This window comes from Formica exsecta, unplaced genomic scaffold (assembly GCF_003651465.1).
Source record: "Formica exsecta isolate Colony F162 unplaced genomic scaffold, ASM365146v1 scaffold290, whole genome shotgun sequence".
Lineage (NCBI taxonomy): Eukaryota > Metazoa > Arthropoda > Insecta > Hymenoptera > Formicidae > Formica > Formica exsecta.
Genome location: NW_021850162.1, coordinates 64,878 through 85,302, shown reverse-complemented (window position 1 = coordinate 85,302; position 20,425 = coordinate 64,878). Strand labels below are relative to the sequence as shown.

Here is a 20,425-nt window from a genome sequence, read left to right as displayed (position 1 = left end):
AGGGACTTCAAAATATTTTCATACCCCCCTCGGAACTCAGAAATATCTTGATACGTGATACAACATGGAAAAAATTGATTTCTGAGAAACAAAAGTCTATCCTACTATAATTTTTTTTTAAATTTTGTCCGTAATCTTTTATTTTTTAAAGAGTTTTAATCATTAAGAGCATTGATTAATTCTTTTACGTTCATATGATCGCCCGGTATACTGTCAGGTTTTTGCAAAATGCCATACAAAAAGTCGATATATCTCTTGCAATATTGGTTGGAATGTAAAAATTAGGAATACAAGTTAAAAGTTTCTTTTATATCTTATGGGGTGCTACCCCAAAAAAATCTACTCCTTTTAATACTAGAATATATCTTTATACAATATACGAAAGATTGCGATTTTCGAAATGCGATAGTATATTCTATTATAATTATATTTTCCTATAGTTTTAATCTTGTTCTTTCGAATTCGAAGAAGTTTTAATCATTAATAGCGTTAATTATTTTTTTTACATACACACGCATATTTATAAAATTATTTAGATATTAACTCTAGTTACCCATTTTTTCAAAATCTAACTATATACACATACTTAATATTTGAACTGTCGAATACGCGACTCAGCCAGGACAGCCTTTTATTGATATGAAGTAATGCACAGTGTCGAGATAATCAATCAGTATCGCGGAAAAGAAGCAAGAATACTTGGGAGTATCGATTTAACATGCCTTATTTAAGAGTGGATTTGTTATTCTTTTTAATATATTTATGGTTTATGTTAATTTGAGGTAATGGATTTGTGAAAGATAATTATAAATAAATAAATAAATAAAAATATATATATATATGTATATATATATATGTATATAATCTATAATCATAAACACATTCAAAAATATTTGTAAGTAGAATATAAAACAAAAATTTGATGATTTGATCCACATTTAGCTAATGAAGCAAATCAATTTCTCAAGATTTATTTACAAGATGACATTTATATCTCAAATTTATTATATTCTACATATATCTTAATGGAAGCAATATATAAAAATGTGCATGTGATTATCAATATATTTGAATTCCTATAAAATAAGCTCCTATATCATTTATTAATAGTACATCAATGTTAATCATTAAAACAACTTTGTGTCACTGTGCTAAAAACTGTACTAAAAACGACGGAATTTATATGTCGCAAATAAATCTTGCAAAAAAATAATATATATCAGATCTAAATATTTTTTAAATAATTCTCCATTGCAAAAAAAAAGAAAGAAATCGATCACGATAAAGGAAAAAATATTTTATATGAACATACATTCGATACAAAGATAACAAATTAATTTCATAAAAAAAATTAAATTATATTCGAGAAACAGAAGTTACATTTAATTGTAAAATTGAGATTGTTCTATAATATCGCATAATGCAATGCAATACAAATGCTTAACAAAATGCATATTACAGAGTCATAGTAAATATCTCACTTTTGTCTTTAGCGCATTTAAGTCATCAGTTCCATATACAGAGGAATGCATCAACAGTGTCCCATACAGCATTCACAAAAATATGACTTCGTGACATGTGATTCACTGATTTTTCGCAAGCATGAAGTTGAATCATGCAATTAATTGTATGTAAGCGAAAAATACATTTCCCAAGTATTAGAAAAAATTTTTACTGCTGATTGTAAATACGCAGGACACCATCTCTGCACTTGGATGTATATAATCTCTATGTAAGATCTTAATCGATACCTGATCGCGTAAACGCATCCTCAGTAGTAGCTGACAAAGAATATCATCGATCATCAACGACGTATTATCCCTTATTCACATACAGGTGAAAGTAATTCTTGAAATAGAGGACGAGTTTGATGAGGGATAGAATGCACAGTATGTATAAAAAGATCGCAAAGAGGACGAGCAATGCCATTCGCGCATTTATATTTGTTTCTGTGTCATGTGTTCCGCGCGATCGGCCGCCGCTGGCCACCTGCCTGTTGGCCGGAGAATGTATCTGGTAACGGTAGGTGGCCTGAAGTCAAGCTCAGGAATACCAGCGGGACTTTTGCAATTCGATTTGGCCTTCCAGCGTTTTCGCGAGATAAATCACGAAAAGCTGACTGAGTGCGATACCCAGAGCGATACCTGCTATCGTATAGAGATTGCGTTCCGCCCAGCTACGCACGATCTCGATACATCCACTAGTCCAGACCTTTTTACTCGCTTCCGATATTGGTAACATCTGGACCTTGTAGCCGCACATTATATTTACAAGTCCACTCTGAAAATTGAAATTATTTTATTACATTGGGAATATATGTTTAAAAAAATACCTTTTTTTCACTTTTGGCAGAAATTAAAAAATTTTGTTCAATTATATATATCTATCTTTCTTATTTTATGCGTAACATATAATGCACGTACAGATATATCGGTAGCATTTATGCAACAAGAGAATGGGACGCCGCAACGCTCTACACTAGGGCTAGTACAATTAAAATATTCATTCTTTCCCCAGTCCAGGTATCCCTCTTGGCTTAAGCCGCAACATTTGAACTGTAATGGAAAATTTTATAAATATTCTTATACAAAATTAAATAATTTATATAAACATAAGAGATACATTTATACATTATTTCAATAACTTTATATAATTTTATCCGCATAATTTTTACCTCTTGCTGCCCAAAATCAATGAAATTTTGCAAATCTGGATCTTCTCTATATGTTTGAATTATTTTATCTGTGAAAGATTGTTTCAAAAGAGGCTGTAATGCGGTTGGAAATACAAAACCGACGATTGCCACACCCATTTCCAGAAGGAAAAATACCAGAAGACACAATGAATACTGGAAAAAGTCATTTAGTCAAACAATGAAATATATTTTATATATGGAAGAATTATTTCATATACAAAAAAACCAACAAATTTAAGGAGGCATGTGTTCTCACGAAGAGCTCCTACGCATCCTGCGAAACTAACGACAAAGACGACGCCACCAGCTATCAGCATCACCAAAGAGATGTTTAAGACTACATCATAAACGTTTTCCACTCTGACAGATCCAGTCGCTTGCCATTTATCCAAGAAAGCATATAGACCTACACCGATTAACAGCCCGCCAAACAGCTAAACAAAAAGAAAATCATGTTTGTCTATCACATTGATTGAATAATTTCTGTCTTGTATTGGATAATGTCCATCTTGTATTGAATAATGACCATCTTCATCTCTGCACTATCTTTAATAGACTGGTTTCTTCTTCCAATATAAAAGTAAATAGAGATGTATTAGCTAAGTTTTACTAACAATTGAAATTAATTCATATTAGTGAAAGCATAAATATGTCGGCTATATATCTCTTGCCTCATTCAGTAACAAATAGCAAATTATGTTTGCAGATAAGTAGCGTGATTAAAAAAACGTTCTGCAAAAATGCAAAAATACAATCTTAGGAAGAAATCACTCACCCAGAAGACGAAATTCAGCATAAAGATCATTAATGTCCATCTTGTATTGAATAATGACCATCTTCATCTCTGCACTATCTTTAATAGACTGGTTTCTTCTTCCAATATAAAAGTAAATAGAGATGTATTAGCTAAGTGTTACTAACAATTGAAATTAATTCATATTAGTGAAAGCATAAATATGTCGGCTATATATCTCTTGCCTCATTCAGTAACAAATAGCAAATTATATTTGCAGATAAGTAGCGTGATTAAAAAAACGTTCTGCACACAAGAATGCAAAAATACAATCTTAGGAAGAAATCACTCACCCAGAAGACGAAATTCAGCATAAAGATCATGTATTTCACGCACGAGCTGACGTATGTAAAGTTATTGCTCCGCCTGCGATTATTCATCATTGTGTCTGAGAGAGACTCGATAGGTTTCACGACGAGTGATTAGTGTCCTCGAAGCGCACACACAATCGAGCACAACAGACGTTGCTTCAACCTACGGCGATAAAACACAACTTGTGTCGTTGCAACATACTTCAATAGCTTCCACTCGTTCCGCCATTACGACGTTTCTCGTCATGACGTTCCTGTGTTCGCGTTTCTCGCGATCAGCTGTTCCGCGTTCCACGATGACAGTACGCAAGTAGTTTATTTAGATCTGTTCGTTTTTCTTGTACTTTCTACACTCACGTTATTTACTTTCTCATTCTATTACCAAAAATGTCAAAATTTATTGAATGAGATTATTGAATTTGCGAGATGATAAATTAAAATATTTGTTGAAGTTGAAATACTCTAGTTTCTACGTGAAATACGTGGCAAAATACGAAGAACTCAAACCTTTCGGATTTGATTCTGGTAACGTAGAGAGATTGGTAGCACTATCCGGGATGCGTTCGGAAATCCTATATCCCATAGGGTAAAGTTTAATTAACCAATTAGGAGCAAAGATTTCTTTGTCCTGATTGGTCAATTAAATGCTACTCTATTTCATGAGTAGGATTTCCGAACGTATTCTCACATGCTCGAACGCGCGCGCTAAAATCAGTCCCGAACGATAGAACTGGATGGAATGAAATGTTTTCGTGTTTTTAAATAGTTGCATAGATATACAACAAATTATATTCGCAACTCTGTTAGCTTCTAAATAGCGCGTATTTTGCGAAATAACAGCAATTTGTGCAAATTTTTAGGAGATACGATGGCGTCGATGCAGGACAGTAAGTTTAGCTGATGTGTTTTTATACGTGATATCTATGATTTATAGGTTAAGACAACCATCGTAAAAAGGATGTTTTGATCTTAAATCAAGCAGATTTTTAATGATTTTATACACTCGTTGTTACTTATAAAATATCCTATTAACTATTTCTCTATTCGAACTTTAAGAAAATGAATAAATACTTGTAATAAATAAATAAAATAATAAGGTTTTGATAATGTATATATGTATGTATAAACAAAGAATGTCATTATTTTGTGTTATTCATACTTAATTTTTTATTTAATATATATGAAAAAACTGCATCTAATTAAATAAATTTAATTTTAGGACTAAAACTTAAGCGTGTAAACTGTGATGCATGGACCACACGGGAACAATTGTGTCTTGCATCAAGTGTACTGAAATCTGGAGATCAAAATTGGATGAGTGTGTCTAGATCGTTGAAGCCGTTTATCGAAAAAGAACCGCTAAGGCCTCCAGATTGGTTTTCGCAAAAATCATGTGCCATGCAATATGCATCTTTACTCGAGAATGCCGACACACCGAAACGGAAAAAACGAGAGAGTGGCGAAACCACCAGTGAATCCATAGTCAGAAGATTGACGCAGGAGAGAGTAACCGAACTGAGTCAGACTCTGGCCTGTCAGAAGGAAGAATATCTGCGGCTTAAAGCGGATATAAACCTGCTTAAATCTGGCGCTGTAAGCGACGAGAAGCTAGAGAAGATGTGGCTCGAAATACAACAGGAAGAACGCGAAACGGATCAAAAGACGCGGGCTCATATGGCATGGTTGACAAAACGTCAACAGCAGCAAAAGCAAGAGATGAGTTTGTCGCCCATTGTTTCGTCTTCAATCGCAAATCAAACTCGCAAACACGCGGAGGGCACGATGGAAGTGGCGCAGCCGGAGCTCGTGTCCGAGTCCACGTCGGAGAACGATGACGAGAGAAAAAATAACCGAGGCGGTAGATCTCCATTGCTGACAAGCCTGCTGAAATCTCCCAGTCCTACCACTCAAGCTGTACAGACCTACCCGTCCACTCCTGTCCAAGTGAGCTCGCCGACCATCACCAGTCTACTCGGATCCAATTCGAAAATATTGAACGCCCAATTAACGCAGAATGTGTCACCGCAGTTGCAGCAGTTGGTCTCAACAGCGATCGCCAGTGCGAATGCGACATCGCCGCCATCCGTCGGCGCGCCCACGCTTTCTATGCTACTGGAAATGCCAGCTACCACCCAAAGAGGACCTCTACCGAAATTGCAAACAACCACCTCTGTAGGGATTGTGTCTCAACAACAGCAAGCAGCCGCGGCTGTAGCCCCTACCGCCAGCACCGAGATGCATAAATTCGAGCCAACGATCCAACCGCAATCCCAGATTCGCCAGATGAATATTCAGAATGAGGTAGCGAACGTGGCGACGGTAACGGTGCCAACAGCAACGATATCAGCGGCCGCAGCGACGGTTTCGGCGCTCACCGCAGTTGTCACCGCACCAACAAATGTGCCCGTATCAGAGAATATGGTGCAGATAATTGATCACATAGATGATGTGCTACGCAAGGACATAATGGCAGACGTGATGGACAAGGATGAGATAAACGAGATCATCGGTGACATCGAAGAATTGATCAAGGAAGAGATCACTGGCAGCCCGCAAACCCTAGACACGAGCGCCTCGACAATGACAACGACGATATCGACGGCGGTTATCAGTAATCTTTCAAGCATGCCCCGTCAAACAGCGGAAATTCCGATAGTAGTCCCGAAAGTAGAACCGAAGCCAGAGCCGAGAGACGTGGACGAGACAGTATCGTTGTCTGATTCGCCGCGAAGCGAAATGGCGATCGAAGAGATCGACTCCAGTACCTCGAATATCGCCGAGATCATTGGAACTGTCGCTATAGAACCGCAAGAACCCAAAATTATCGTCGCGGAAATAACGGAAATCATATCTAATACACCAGAAGAAATAAAGTCCGAGACGAGTGCTTGCGATGACGAGAGGGTGGCTTTGACTGAGGAGCTTGTTCCAGAACTAGAAACTAACGATGAAGAAAATAGCAAGGATACCCCAATGGAGGAAAAACAATCGGATATTGAAATAAAATCGGTGGACACCGTGCCCTCAAACGTTGAAGTGAATAATTCTAAGCTGCCGGACGAAACAAAGGAAGCAATGGAGGATACCGTAGTGGAAACAGAGGTAGAAGAAGAGGACGGAGACAAAGAGGAGGAAACGGAAGTGATTACACATGATGACAAGGAATCATCGGAGAGTGTCAAAGAGCTGAAGGAGTCTCCAGAAGATACTGAAGGTAAAAATAATGCAAGATTAGATCAATTAGAAATACATTTGGCCAAAATTACAGGAGATCAGCAGGATGTACCATCCACGGAAGTGGTCAGCGTCTCTTCGGAAGTGACAAATGATTTACCTAGTACCGAAGACACAGAGAAGTCGCAGGACATCAGCCTGATTCTGGAGGACGATGAAAGCAGTCAGAATTCGGAGAATAAGAAGAAAGCGATGGCGGAGGAGCAGATTATCGAAAACACGGTCGAAAGCACCGAGTCTTTGGAATCGTTCAAGGAAGATTCGATCATAATGAAAGAAAAAACCATAGCAGAAGTAAAGGAAGAGTCCTCAGTGAAATCACAGGAAGAAGAAGCCATCGAGGAAACACTGGAGATATATACGGACGAATTTAAAAAGGAGGAAGTCAAGGATTCCTCGGAGGATACAACAAGCTCCATTTTGCAGGACGCACAAATTAAGGAGGAAGAAATCGGTAGTGAGCCAGTTGTTCTCTCAGCAGCTGAGAACGCCTCGCCTGTAGTAACCGTAGAGGAAGTAAAGAACATCAAGAATGAGCCGATAGAGGTTGCGACGGCCGACGCAGACGTGACTAGTATTAAGAAAATTGAGAGCGCGGAAGTTAAACCCGAGGAACCGAAAACCAAAAGCGAAATAAATGCTACCGATGCGTTTTGCACGAAGAGTCCGCTTCCACCGGAAGAAGACAAAAAGGAAATTGTGGAGATGAAACAGGAGAAAGAGGACACCAAGAAGAACGTAGAGAGCGAACAGAGTATAAAGAAGGAAATAGAATCTACGGAAGAACCTGTGGAATTGGACGAAGAGGAATCTTCATTAAGTAAACTGAGTGGCGGACGAGCGATGAAAACATACTCTAAGAAGCAAAACATCACTGTGGACAGTGAACCGGAGAACGAGGGCACGGGCGAGGGCGCAGATTATCGCGCCTGGAAGAAAGCGGTTATGCTTGTCTACAATCGTTTAGCCACGCACAAGTACGCGTCGGTATTCCTCAGACCGATCACGGAGGACCAAGCGCCTGGATATCATTCAGTGATCTTCCGACCGATGGATCTGTCGACTATCAAAAAAAACATTGACAACGGCACGATTAGATCGACCATGCACTTTCAGAGGGATGTTATGCTTATGTTTCAGAACGCCATTATGTACAACAAACATGATACGTTTATCTATAAAATGGCAGTTTCGATGCAAGAAGAGTGCTTGCAACATATGCAGGTAAAGAAAATATAGTTTATTAATCGTACATATATTTTTTTTTTTTTGCTAAAAATTATATGTATAGTTCTAAACTATTTAAAAGTGTATTAAATATTAGGATTATTTGAAAGTGTTTTAGAGAATTATCAATCAGAGAAAAAGCAATTTCATATATGCACAGCGAGTAAAAATATTTTTACATGCATTTTAGATTGTATTATTGCACATCTCTTATAATATCTTAAACAATGCACGTGTAATATTGAGTATCATTAATTATGTGATTGATTTTAGATATTAGTACAAGTAACGGGAGAGGGATCCTTTCGAAGGGAGACCAGAACTGCTGCGAGCAGTAGCAGCGAGGCAAGCGAGAGCAGCATTAAGCGAAAAAGAAGTCACATCACTCCGAGTCCTCACGACACCGACAGTCCGCGTTCGAAGAAACGCAGAAAATCCGAAAACGATTAATTACATTAACAAGCTATATAAATGAAACAGAAAGATTTGCGTTTGTGTCTCGAACATATTGGAGATGAAGGAAGGTAATGTGAAAGAGAAAAAGTAAGAAACAGGCATTGAGAACTATGTATTGGTATCGCCTGTGATAATATAAGCGATACCCGAAACATATGGGAGAAGTTTGTGATATAATTATTTTACATCTATTATGAGATAGATTTAATTCTCTTACTTTATAATTAATTATAAAGCTACGATATTCATGTGACAACTCTGACAGCTATAAAATGTTTAAATATTATAAAATTATTTCTTTAATTTGACTCTTGTTCGTTATCTCTCTTCTTTATTTTTAAATATTAAAAAGATTAACAAAGATGAAAAGATAAGTATAATATAAATAAGTTTTTTTTTGCTGTCAAAGATGTCTATTGTACATTTAGTTTCTTGCAAACGTGTAATAAACAAAGATTCAGAAGAAGATCGATGCGTTTCACGGAATTAAGTATGTACTTAAGTTAGTCATCCGACAAACTTACATGATCGCGCGATAACCTGACATAAATACCACAAATTACGAAAAAAACACTACACATCTCGCCTTTGTATATATTCGGTAAATTGTTTATTCGATTATATCATCAAAATTTACTAGTATGTTTAAATAACCGTAAAATATCGCGCATCATATATATAATTATAACTTGTGCATGTGACTTGTATACATATGTAACTTTGAAATATGGGTTATTATTGCGCTTGGGGAGATGCGAAGATGTGTAGTTCCGAAGAGGAAGGTTATGAATATCGTGCTTCTGATGGTAGAGAAAAGAGAAGGGATCGCGTTTTGGACACCTTCGGCGAAATTGTAAGCAAAGTGGCGATGAAAAAGAATATATGGGCGAGGATTATTGCACGAATTGGGGATCTAAAAACTCTATCATATTTCAAACGCGAATGAGATTATTGTATGTCAAAGATATATATTAATTTTATAAAAGTTGCGGAGATAGTCGCAAATGACATTAAAGTAGCAAATCTGACAATCTGCTTGTTTTCCAAAGAGTCAAAATTATACTCTGACTAATCAGAGCAAAATTTAATTTTTAACATTACATTGCATTATTGTATCTAAGCCGTAAAATTGTTCATTAATCGCGTATTTAAAGCCTTCCGGTGCAGTTTTACCGATATCGGACGATGCCGATCGGCAATTCTGGGCGGAAGACGAATTGAGCAACTCGGAATCGCGACATAAATTAACCGCGAGAAGGAAGCGTCGGCATAGTGTTTCCTATAGGAATCGCACCGTGAACAGAAGCCGATCTTGCGCTCCCAATTCCTCGACTTCTAGCTCCGATTCGATTTGTACAAGAGAGACTTCGCCAAAAGGTTTAGTCCTTTAAAATTGTTTCATTAGAATATATTTCTCCGATCATTCATTATTTTAAGTTTTTAAAGTTGTAAAATTATATATATATGTTACATATATATATCTAAATATGCTAATTTTAGAATCGATATGCAATTATCTGCAGCTTGCAAAATGCGAAAATGTCGGCGACAGAAGCCGAAGACAAAGAAATTACAATCTATCAATACAGAGAAAGAATCGAGTACAAGTATCGAGGAAACAGTCTGCACAATGAACGAAGTATTCTCTCCGGAATGTCAAACTGCATCTACTTCTGACAAAAAATCAGCTAGTTTGCATTGTGAAAATCATCGGGCGAGCTCGTCATACAGAAATCATCGTAAACGAGCGAACGAAACGTTACGTGCGAAAAAAATCGGATTGCAAAAGACGCGCGATTCATTTAACAACAAGTAACATTCCAGTGATTACGACTAAAGTCAAGAAATTTTTTTACAGAAACGGTAAGTTCTGAGAATAATTGCGAGGTTCTTTGTATTACTTTTATTGAATTGTCGTTAATTATTTTAAAGAAAAACTATTACGATTTTCAAAAAATTATCAAGATTTTTTCTCAATTCACGATATTAGTTCATTTTTGTTTTGAAAAATGAGACCATACGAATATAGAACCATCTCTCTCTCTCTCTCTCTCTCTCTCTCTTTTTTGTCACGTCCGCCTCAATCGCTTTATCTCGACGCGAGGCGGAAGTTCCGATTATTCGATTTGTCAATTGTTCGCCGATGCGCAAAAAGAGCGGCGAATGCGCGTTTGACGTGTGACATTCGCGACGTCGGTTCGACTAACCCGGGGAAACCTGGGAAAACTTCTTTGACCACGATGAACTACTTCGCGAGCAATAATTGGGGCAAGAATCAGTATCAGAATCTGAACGATGCCCATATACAAAGCAGTGAGTTACAATTCGTGATATGCGTGGAATGAATATCGAGAAAATGCATGGGACAAACATCATGATTTTCTGCCTCGCTCGCCTCGATCTAAACTAAATCTCGCTTTAATCTGAAACCTGAAACGGACACTTTCTCGCAACTGTCTTCTCTTTCTCAATTAACGCGAATCATCCTCTCTTATATGCGAATTATCCTCTCTTATCGCCGGTAAGGCGAACGGTGCTGCCGCTATCTTTGCCGGGAAATTTCCGGTCACGTGATCATATTTTGATTTATAATTTGTATTCGTATGCGATTCTCAAGTTATAAATTTATTTATTGATTTGTATATCTGTTTTGTACGTTATTAATATTAATACATTTTGAAAGCATTCATATTTACATATAGTTCTTTCATTCTTTACAGTCTAGTATGTTTTTTCTTGCTGACAAATTATTCATTTTTTTCTATTGCAGACTCGACAATCCGCTTCATTCTCTGTTGCACTGCATTGGGTCTATGTTCGACACTGTTGATACTCTCGTTATGGAATCCTAATGCATATATTCCAACAATCCGTACACATGTATTGCACTTGGATCGACGGCAATCTCTCCTACACACAGTTTCTGACAAGTTTTTATCATTTGGTCTCGACACGTCCTTACTTCGAAGGATGAACGAATTGCCCGTCGAACAGGAGAAATTTATCAACTTGGGCCGTCATTTGAGCCCCGCTTATGTTAGAGTGGGTGGAACATCTGCGGATTGCCTAATATTTGATCAGAATCAGGTTGGTTCGCAAATATGTTTCTTCTTGTAATATAAAATAATCTTATGAGTTATTAATATAATATTGACAGAAATTCTATTTACCTATTTTATCTATTTCCCAAGTCACAGATATTAATTACTATAAATCTATTTGGAATCTCAATTTGCCGCTATTTTAATGTATTTCATAATTCAGATTGTGCAACGCTCATCTGAAGAGATTCTCAGTCCTGTGGATGGCCAAGATATCAGCAATTTTACCATTTCTGGCACAGACTTGCTCACTGTCTACAATTTTGCAGTGAAGTCCAAGTTGCGAATGATCTTTGATCTGAATGTGTTGCTCAGAAATCCAGATGGATCTTGGAATGACACTAATGCGCAAAAGATTATCACCTTTGCTAAGAATCATGCCATGGAATTAGATTGGCAATTAGGAAATGGTAAGTAAATATAACAAAGGCAAAGAGTTGATATATGTAAAAAAACTTTGTATAATTACAATAACGCGTAAAATTCGGATTATTTATTCCGAACATCTTCAGAACCGAATTCCTTTAAACACGTATTCAACATGACGATCTCCGCAAACGAACTTGCAAAGAATTATGATCGTTTGAGGCAATTGTTAGACGAGGCGGGGTACGTCGATAGCATCCTCGTCGGACCGGAAGTGAATCATGTCGGAGAACGGAGTCATATGGGAGAGGAATATGCTGAGATATTTTTAAGAAGTCAAAGCAGTACTGTGAATTATATCACTTGGCATCAGTATTATCTGAATGGGCGAGAAGCTATAGTTAAAGACTTTGTGAATCCTCTCATATTTAATTGGTTACCGGCACAAATCAAATCCATGGGGGAATTCATCGCTGCATCAGGGAAAAATGTTTCTATGTGGCTGTGTATGTATTTTACATTAGAATTGGGAAAAAAGTTCTCTCTTTAGATTTATAATCTTATTTCTCGCTTTTAGTTCAATTTTCAGAGAACAATTTCCCTAAATCATACTTATACTCCAGTAATTATACATATATATGTATTTATCGTTTTTAAACATGTAATTATTTTTAAGACTGTAGCAAACGTGCCATTTTTTTTTATCGCAATCGCATTGCGATTAGTAAGCGCGAGAAGTTAAATTTAATAAAAAGCATAAAAGATATATAATTGACAGCGGAAACCAGCACTGCGTATGGAGGAGGAGCGCCCGAATTATCCGACAGATTCGTAGCCGGATTTCTGTGGCTGGATAAATTGGGCTACAGTGCTAGCGCGGGATTGAACGTCGTCACTAGACAGTCACTATTCGGTGGAGATTACGCTATGATATCGCTGAACCTTACGCCAAATCCCGATTGGTGGGTCAGCGTCTTTTATAAGCAATTCGTATCGGAGAAAGTCCTGAAATTGCTCACGTCTGACAATTTCGGTTATGTACGACTTTACGCGCATTGCACGCCGAAAGAAGCTCGGATCGCCAGAGTGCCGGCGGTCACAATTTATGGAATGAATATGGACAAGATCGCAGTTCATATAAATATTCCAGAAGTTGTACACTCTGGTAAAATTGTGAAGATATTCTTTTACTCTTTGACCGCCGACAATCTTCAATCAAGGTACGTAAAACAAAAAAAATTTAATTTTTTTATAATTGAACATGTGTCTATACGTAATTCTCTGAATTTTAACTTTTTGATATGAAGAAATTATATACATTGTATAGAAATTATTATATTGTAAACCAAAATTTCAACGGCAACATCTAATTAAAGCGTTAAACGGTTTATCAAAGTGAGAAGATGAGAATCAATGTAAATCTAAAAATAAGAATTACTATTTTATTTTTTTGCAGCGAGATAAAATTGAATGGCAAAGTATTGAAGCTGCAGCCGAACGGAGACCTACCGCCGTTTCAATCTATAATATTGGATCCTACGTATCCTGTGATCTTACCACCGTATTCCATGGTATTTATGATAATTCACGGTATCGATATTCCAGTCTGTGAATGAATTGTCAAAGAATTGTCACGAATCTCATTTTTACGCGACGTTTATATTCTGTATATATCTTTCTTATACATTATATTAAAGATTTATATATATATATATATATATATTGTAGCTTATATATTACATATTTTTACAAATTCTTATTAATAAGTAAGCCGCTTATATAAGCGTGAGTACCATTTTCTGAAGGCGCTTCCTTGGCTAAAATTTTATCTGTCTATTGTATAACAGCTTTTAGTTTATGATCTGTTTTACTTTGTTACTTTTCTCAAAGATAATAAATATTACAATGCGCTGTACAAATGAATAGTCAATGGTATTGCACACAACTGTGGATACATATGGTTACACAAAATTCTTTTTTCTATTGATGATGTACGCTTTAGTGTTTGTGTCTGTATTTGGCATATATGGTGTACATTGTGCACTATCTTAATTCATATATAGTCAAATAATTTTATATAAGTTTTTCTCTAGGTATAGTATATACTAAATGCTAACAAGAATTTCATAATCATTATATCATACAAACAACAAACACGCAAATATTAAACGATATAAATATCGAAATTAAGGTAAGGATATCATACAACGGAATGATATTTATACATCGAATAAAATTCTTTATAATAAGAGTGGCATTATCATTACTACTCTTTTGATAGGATCTTGTTTCTAACAATATATGATATTCAAATAAGGGAATTAAATGTTCAGAACACAATTGTAATTGCGAACAATTGACACAAGATACTATGACTTGATATTATCTATACTATAATAGATTTCGCACGAGTAATACTTACAATCGCATTACGCAGAAAAGTCTCCATTATTATTATCTCTCTACTCCGCAGAAGAGATCGTGATAGTTTTTCCTTTAGGATCATCGAATCTGTCCATTGTTCGGATATCCATGATCATAGTGAGTGCCCATATCATAATTAAGGCCAGTATCGCGGTTACGAATATTCCCGTCCAAATCGGTATACTAGTGAAGCCAACACAGTCGTATGCATCGCTGAACATCGCATTCGTATGATTGACTTGGACTTGCATATCCATGATACGTAATCGCACGGTATCGTTAGCAAAGATGGTGTGCAATGAACAGTGATAAGAAAACGTTTTTGGGAAATAAATGTCCCGCTTGGTCAATAGAACGCCGTTTTTGCCGTTTATATCATAAGTGATCTTATCCAATGTGTAGTAGCCCATGCTTTTAACCGGAAAGGAGAAATCCAGCATCAGATTGTTAATGTCCTCAATGTTGGAAAACTTGATGGTTAAAATCAATGTATCATCTTTCTCATGAGTTGATGCTCCAGTTACTTTGGATGCAGGAAGTTCTAAAGCATTTTTTGAGTTTTCAGGTATCTGCAATGAAAAGACTTATTTTATCTATGTAAGTTTTATTAATATATTCTGTTTTCATTGATATCAATGTTTCTCTTAGTATTTTTGGTAAATTGTTTGTTTTTTTATTGCTTTTAATGTATAAAAATTAAAAAAAAAGACCCTAAAGTTTTCTGAAATTTATTATAGGATTACTTGTATAATATTAAATTCAACAACTATTTTACCTCGAAGTACAGTGATTTACTGGAATAGAACAAAACTTTATCAGTTTTTATCTTAAATTCTGTGGTATCGTTTTCAGAAGCTTCCCTTTTTATGCGTTCAGTTTGACTATAACGGCATTGCTTTCCTGTAAGTGCTATGCACTCGCTTGAATCGGTGTCCTTCAAAACCATGTTTAACTCATGATCATCGTTTATGTCCTCTATCGTTCTTATCTGTTTGTCGCTATAAATCTTTTCAAAAATCGTGTTCGGTTTGAGAACACACGGGAAATAATATAATTTCGAGCCGTTGGTGGCGATTGACAGTACCTATAACATTCGTACAACAATTTTATCTCATAATCTCTAAAAATAAATAATGTATACTCTTTTTTTGTGGAACAGATTTGCAGGAAACTATAGCCAAGAAGAATGTAGATTGACAAGCAATGAAAGTTCTTTTCTAACCTTGTTATTTTTCAGATCCTCAACGCACAATTCTTCGGCGACGACAATCGTTGGTTCCATCACGCCCGACTGTGACAGGATCTCTTCGAATTCCTCCGACGACAGTTTCTGTCGCGGATTTGAGCGTGCCATTTTCAACGGCGAATTGTGATCGGACGATTCGTTGTGCGGGCACCATATCACAACGGGCGTACCGGCATGGGAAAACGCGAATTGACAAAGAGCGGTGCGTGGAGCGGGCTCGCTTTTCTCGCACTACCTGTCATCGTAAAGCTGAATTTGGAGCGAGTCGAGCCAAATGCACAGATCAAGAGAGCACCACACTAACAAGAGCAGAAGGCACTCCGAAGCACCTGACTACCACCTCGTGATCATATGATGCGCGTCACGTGGTCGATATGTTTCCGGATTTTGAAAGAACGCTACACGCCTATCGCAAGGTATCTCGTAAGATAAAAGAATATTGATGAAAGATATAAGAAAAATCCCCCTCTTCTTTCTTCGAGGACTTTTCTTACTCATCTTCTATATAGAATCTAATAATAATAATAATAAACACATTTAAAAAAATTTTTTGAAGGCATTATTATATACTATAATACAAAATTACTTACTGTATAATGAAAACTTTATTTTATATAATTAATATAGTAATACGTATAATAAAAACAAAATAAAAAACTTAATATAATATAATAAAACTTAATATAATAAAAACTACTAAATTGAATTTATTCTTTTTCTATTAAAGTTTGATTATAATGCTATATTAGGAACTTAATTTGTTAGTAGCAGTCACAATATTTTGCGCAATTAATAAATTGCTAACAAGTTAACTTCAATTTGCATTAAAAATGAGCAATACTCTACCTGCACCTATATACCTATTTTAAAAAATACGTTCAATGTTTGAAACAGATCCAATTTTAGTCCGTTTATAATCCTTAAAATGGACATTTTTCGGATGTCCAAGAAAGTAACACTGGACATCTTTAAAATGTCCTAAAAATGACTGAGGCTCTAATGTCTTGATGTTTCAAATACGTACGAAACGTCCAATACGTATATTTTTAATACGTTTTTAAAACGTCATTGTGCTGTCTGGGTAATACCTGTTTTAATGTTAACGTTTAATGTTTAGCAATTATTTCAGGATAATCGCGTTTTGAAATTGTGAATTTTGATTTAGCGATCATTTCAGAGTAGTTATGTATGTACGTCTTTTGAGAGAAATTGTATCTGTTTGTATATCTTCTTCGAACATAAAAAAATTACGAAATTATTGTAAACGATAATGGCTAACATTAAAAGCGAGAAGAGGACCGAAACCGTTATATATTCTGTAAATATCACTAAGTATATATAATATTTTAATTTATATGATTTGCCATTCATATCAATTAGACACAAGATGATTAATAAATGAAAACTTGCTTACTTTTATTGAACAACAAAAATACAAAATTTATTCGAGGAACGACTTGTGATTTTGCGTCAACTGACTTGTTTTATACATAACATACACATTATTTATTTATTATTGATTAATTATATATCTATTCCTTCTAGCAACTCCAACCATGGAGTACAATCGGTATTCTATCATGTATGGAACAAGCTGCTGATCTTCCAGTTTCGGTCAGAACTGGAGAATTTCGCAAAACCTCAAAGTCTCATCCTTGGCATCCTACATTGGGATACAAAATTCTGGAGACGGCTCCCTTGTAGGTAACTTTTTATCTTTCCAAAAATTAAAAACGCATATATATCTCCAATTTTTTAATTAGTAAACATTTTACACTATTTTTCATAAAAAACTGTGATTTTTAAACAATTAAATATCATTAGTATATGTATTTCTCTTATCGTCTATATATATATAGCATTAAAAATTAATAATTTAGTAACATTTTCCTTGTGATATAGTTATTAAAATATTATAACAAATAGTTTACATACACAGTACAAGATAAATTTAATTTCAAGATATTATGTTCAAAAATGTTTCTCTTATTTAAAAAAAAAGGATAATCTATTCTGCATAGGTTTGCACAACCCATAACGAATTTGATGATGGGCGCTTCTCGCATACCACATGGAATGACGACGAAGCCTTTAAAATTTCCGAATTTAGTAACTGGTTTTGATCGTAGTCCTTCGCACGCGGCACGTGCTGCGCTTAATAAAAATACGATCCTAGGTGATTATTAAAAATTTTCTATTCGTAAACGGATGTGTAGTATTTGATTCAAAAAAAAGCAAGGTTTGCACAACCCATAACGAATTTGATGATGGGCGCTTCTCGCATACCACATGGAATGACGACGAAGCCTTTAAAATTTCCGAATTTAGTAACTGGTTTTGATCGTAGTCCTTCGCACGCGGCACGTGCTGCGCTTAATATGCGATACACTCTATATGATTGGAAGCAGAATCAAATCAGACTCTACAATGAAGCGGATGTGAATATGTGTTATTCCGAAAAATTACGCAAGGACAGTGAACGCTTAATAAAGTAGGCGAAATCTTCAAAGTTCGATACTTAATGTATCTATTTTTAAATTAAATAAAAAATTGTTCATAGGTTTTTTAACATTAATTTTTCTTTGATTTAATGTCTCTGTATTTTTTTAATAAAAAGTTTTGAATTGAAATTTGTCTTTAAAATTAAAATTAAATAAATTATATGTAATCGGATAATACTTCCATACAAAAAGTATACTGTGTTGCTGTGTTATAATTATTTATCTCAGAGAAGCTGACGAAATGATACAAAAGAAACAAATAAAGAATAGCCGAAAACTTGAAGAGAGGATTACTTCTTGGTGGAACGAAATAGCGTCGGAGTTGGAGAAGTTAATCACCGAAGACGATAAAATGCAGGAATGTCGTCACGATCTGCAAATTACGATTCAGAATATCGAGCGACAGCTACATATCGCGCAAGAATGTCTTTATCATCGAGAGTCAAGAAAAGGTACTTCGCTTTATATTGGAATATAATAGACTCAGTCACTAGATGTATCAATTGAAAATAAATAATCGATATAAAAACATAATATATCCTCGAATGAGAGTTGAGTTCCTGTAAAAATGTAACTTCTATAAGACTTACACATCAATTAATGTTGATAGATGCTGATTTAGTTCATGATGACGTTGAAAGTACTCTGCTGAAAGAAATTGAAACAGTAAGAAATTGTGAGAAGAAATTAGAACAGTTCACAAATAAATGTATCAATCAGGTATGTCGTATGCTTGCGAGTAATACATGACGTTAATCTTGAAAATCTCATTCTATCGCATCTTTCAGTTGACAAATAATCGAGCGATGCAACATCAGCTGCAAATAAATATACGGAACAAGAAAACAGCATTAGGAATCGACATGTGTCACCAGATAAATGATTTTAGCCGAGACTTGCAATATTATGATGAAACAGAAAAATACGATCCTAGGTGATTATTAAAAATTTTCTATTCGTAAACGGATGTGTAGTATTTGATTCAAAAAAAAGCAAAAAAAAACTCAGAAAATGAAATTTCATTATATTATTCAATATTTATTTCACATTTAGTCTGTTAAACGAGATATGTGTGATTTTTAGATAAAAATTAATACTTATCTAACTGCATATATTTAAAAGAAATCTATTAATCTTTATACGCTTCATTTCTTTCCCAATTATCCTTTTACAGTATCACCGAGATCGAATCTTGGGCGGAAACGGCAAACAATGTGGTGAAGAAATCAGAGGCAGAATGTGTGAAATCATGTCAATTACGAAGTGACATCGATAGTGCCATAAGCGCTGTGAGCTACAAGATATATAAAGCTTGGGAAAACACCAATGAGGCGCTGGACAGAAGAGTTATTGAAATACTGGAAACAAAGGAAAAACTACAAACACATTTGCATAAGGTAGTAGCACAAGAAATTAAGATTACAATAAGATTACGCGGATTTTTATTAGCATTTCAAATAATACAAGACATCTAAAGAACATCTGAAAGATTATGCAAAATTTTTAAATATTTATATCATTCTTATGTGTTAAGTTCGATCTGTATTGAATTTTTTAGATACAAAAAGAAATCTTGGACATCGATAAGAACATGAAACTAATACAAAAGACCATCGCCGATAAAGGTTCAGAACTGAAAGTTGCAAACATGCGACCGGAGACCAGAATGTACTGTCCGGAAGCTGAACTATGCAAGGATCATGCCCAATTCAGGTTTGCTAGAATCATTTACACATATGACTATTAAAACGATAATACTTGGACGTTCTACAGGATAATTAAAGAGGTGAAGGATATTAATAAAATGGTATACGATATGAATTTGATATTGCAACAGTGTGAGGCACAATATCAACAACTCTTACGCACGAGGTCTAATCTGGAAAGCGATTTGAAGTCCGAAACAGACGCGCTCTTCATCGATAGAGAAAAGTGCATGAGTCTCAGGAGAAGTTACCCGATTTCGTCGACCGTAAAATTTTAAAGTACTTACATTGCAGATAGATATATAAAATTTTTGCAAATTTAAAAGAAACATTGATTGGAGATATATATTTAACAAATTATTAAA

General features: G+C 35.3%; 5 protein-coding genes and 1 pseudogene across 7 annotated transcripts; 4 read left to right on the top strand and 2 right to left on the bottom strand.

Annotated features, from left to right (window-relative positions):
• Positions 1-1,051: 1,051 nt before the first annotated feature.
• On the bottom strand, positions 1,052-4,213 carry LOC115237342 (tetraspanin-33-like). 2 transcript variants are annotated; one of them, XM_029810328.1, is made up of 5 exons: positions 3,782-4,213; positions 2,926-3,129; positions 2,675-2,848; positions 2,424-2,555; positions 1,052-2,280 (listed from the first exon to the last, which is right to left on the bottom strand). In XM_029810328.1, exons 1-5 carry the CDS (start codon positions 3,869-3,871, stop codon positions 2,044-2,046), a joined length of 837 nt encoding a protein of 278 aa, XP_029666188.1. In that variant the 5' UTR covers positions 3,872-4,213; the 3' UTR covers positions 1,052-2,043. The 2 variants fall into 2 exon arrangements, with proteins under 2 accessions (XP_029666188.1, XP_029666189.1); XM_029810329.1 differs by lacking the exon at positions 3,782-4,213 and adding an exon at positions 3,471-3,500.
• A 307-nt stretch (positions 4,214-4,520) lies between these two features.
• Positions 4,521-9,764, top strand: LOC115237337 (bromodomain-containing protein 8). Of its 2 annotated transcripts, XM_029810323.1 has the most exons (4): positions 4,521-4,686; positions 5,019-7,013; positions 7,068-8,257; positions 8,534-9,764. In XM_029810323.1, exons 1-4 carry the CDS (start codon positions 4,668-4,670, stop codon positions 8,708-8,710), a joined length of 3,381 nt encoding a protein of 1,126 aa, XP_029666183.1. In that variant the 5' UTR covers positions 4,521-4,667; the 3' UTR covers positions 8,711-9,764. The 2 variants fall into 2 exon arrangements, with proteins under 2 accessions (XP_029666183.1, XP_029666182.1); XM_029810322.1 differs by having other exon boundaries at positions 5,019-8,257.
• Positions 9,424-10,571, top strand: LOC115237344. Its single transcript, XM_029810331.1, has 3 exons — positions 9,424-9,569; positions 9,871-10,093; positions 10,240-10,571. The coding sequence occupies exons 1-3, from the start codon at positions 9,444-9,446 to the stop codon at positions 10,530-10,532; spliced, it is 642 nt and encodes a 213-aa protein (XP_029666191.1). The 5' UTR covers positions 9,424-9,443; the 3' UTR covers positions 10,533-10,571.
• Positions 10,572-10,956: 385 nt separating this feature from the next.
• Positions 10,957-14,099, top strand: LOC115237339 (heparanase-like). Its single transcript, XM_029810327.1, has 6 exons — positions 10,957-11,029; positions 11,487-11,803; positions 11,981-12,227; positions 12,330-12,689; positions 12,962-13,403; positions 13,640-14,099. Exons 1-6 carry the CDS (start codon positions 10,957-10,959, stop codon positions 13,797-13,799), a joined length of 1,599 nt encoding a protein of 532 aa, XP_029666187.1. The 3' UTR covers positions 13,800-14,099.
• Positions 14,099-16,209, bottom strand: LOC115237341 (annotated as a pseudogene).
• On the top strand, positions 16,182-20,375 carry LOC115237343 (tektin-3-like). Its single transcript, XM_029810330.1, has 9 exons — positions 16,182-16,269; positions 17,399-17,553; positions 18,093-18,344; positions 18,583-18,806; positions 18,965-19,074; positions 19,143-19,288; positions 19,529-19,751; positions 19,913-20,067; positions 20,128-20,375. Exons 1-9 carry the CDS (start codon positions 16,228-16,230, stop codon positions 20,336-20,338), a joined length of 1,518 nt encoding a protein of 505 aa, XP_029666190.1. The 5' UTR covers positions 16,182-16,227; the 3' UTR covers positions 20,339-20,375.
• The last annotated feature ends 50 nt before the right edge of the window (positions 20,376-20,425 follow it).

Bases quoted from the DNA above. Each gene is read 5' to 3' on its own strand.
- LOC115237342 (XM_029810328.1), bottom strand. From the start codon at position 3,871: ATGATGAATAATCGCAGGCGGAGCAATAACTTTACATACGTCAGCTCG. The intron at 2,849-2,925 runs GTTGGTTTTTTT...GACTTTTTCCAG, and splicing joins ACACATGCCTCCTTAAATTT to TATTCATTGTGTCTTCTGGT. The intron at 2,281-2,423 runs GTACGTGCATTA...TTCAATTTTCAG, and splicing joins TAAATGCTACCGATATATCT to AGTGGACTTGTAAATATAAT.
- LOC115237337 (XM_029810322.1), top strand. The intron at 8,258-8,533 runs GTAAAGAAAATA...GATTGATTTTAG, and splicing joins AGTGCTTGCAACATATGCAG to ATATTAGTACAAGTAACGGG.
- LOC115237344 (XM_029810331.1), top strand. From the start codon at position 9,444: ATGGGTTATTATTGCGCTTGGGGAGATGCGAAGATGTGTAGTTCCGAA. The intron at 9,570-9,870 runs GTAAGCAAAGTG...GCGTATTTAAAG, and splicing joins TGGACACCTTCGGCGAAATT to CCTTCCGGTGCAGTTTTACC. The intron at 10,094-10,239 runs GTTTAGTCCTTT...AATTATCTGCAG, and splicing joins AAGAGAGACTTCGCCAAAAG to CTTGCAAAATGCGAAAATGT.
- LOC115237339 (XM_029810327.1), top strand. From the start codon at position 10,957: ATGAACTACTTCGCGAGCAATAATTGGGGCAAGAATCAGTATCAGAAT. The intron at 12,228-12,329 runs GTAAGTAAATAT...GAACATCTTCAG, and splicing joins AGATTGGCAATTAGGAAATG to AACCGAATTCCTTTAAACAC. The intron at 13,404-13,639 runs GTACGTAAAACA...ATTTTTTTGCAG, and splicing joins GCCGACAATCTTCAATCAAG to CGAGATAAAATTGAATGGCA.
- LOC115237343 (XM_029810330.1), top strand. From the start codon at position 16,228: ATGTTTCCGGATTTTGAAAGAACGCTACACGCCTATCGCAAG. The intron at 18,345-18,582 runs GTAGGCGAAATC...TATTTATCTCAG, and splicing joins GACAGTGAACGCTTAATAAA to AGAAGCTGACGAAATGATAC. The intron at 18,807-18,964 runs GTACTTCGCTTT...TAATGTTGATAG, and splicing joins TCATCGAGAGTCAAGAAAAG to ATGCTGATTTAGTTCATGAT.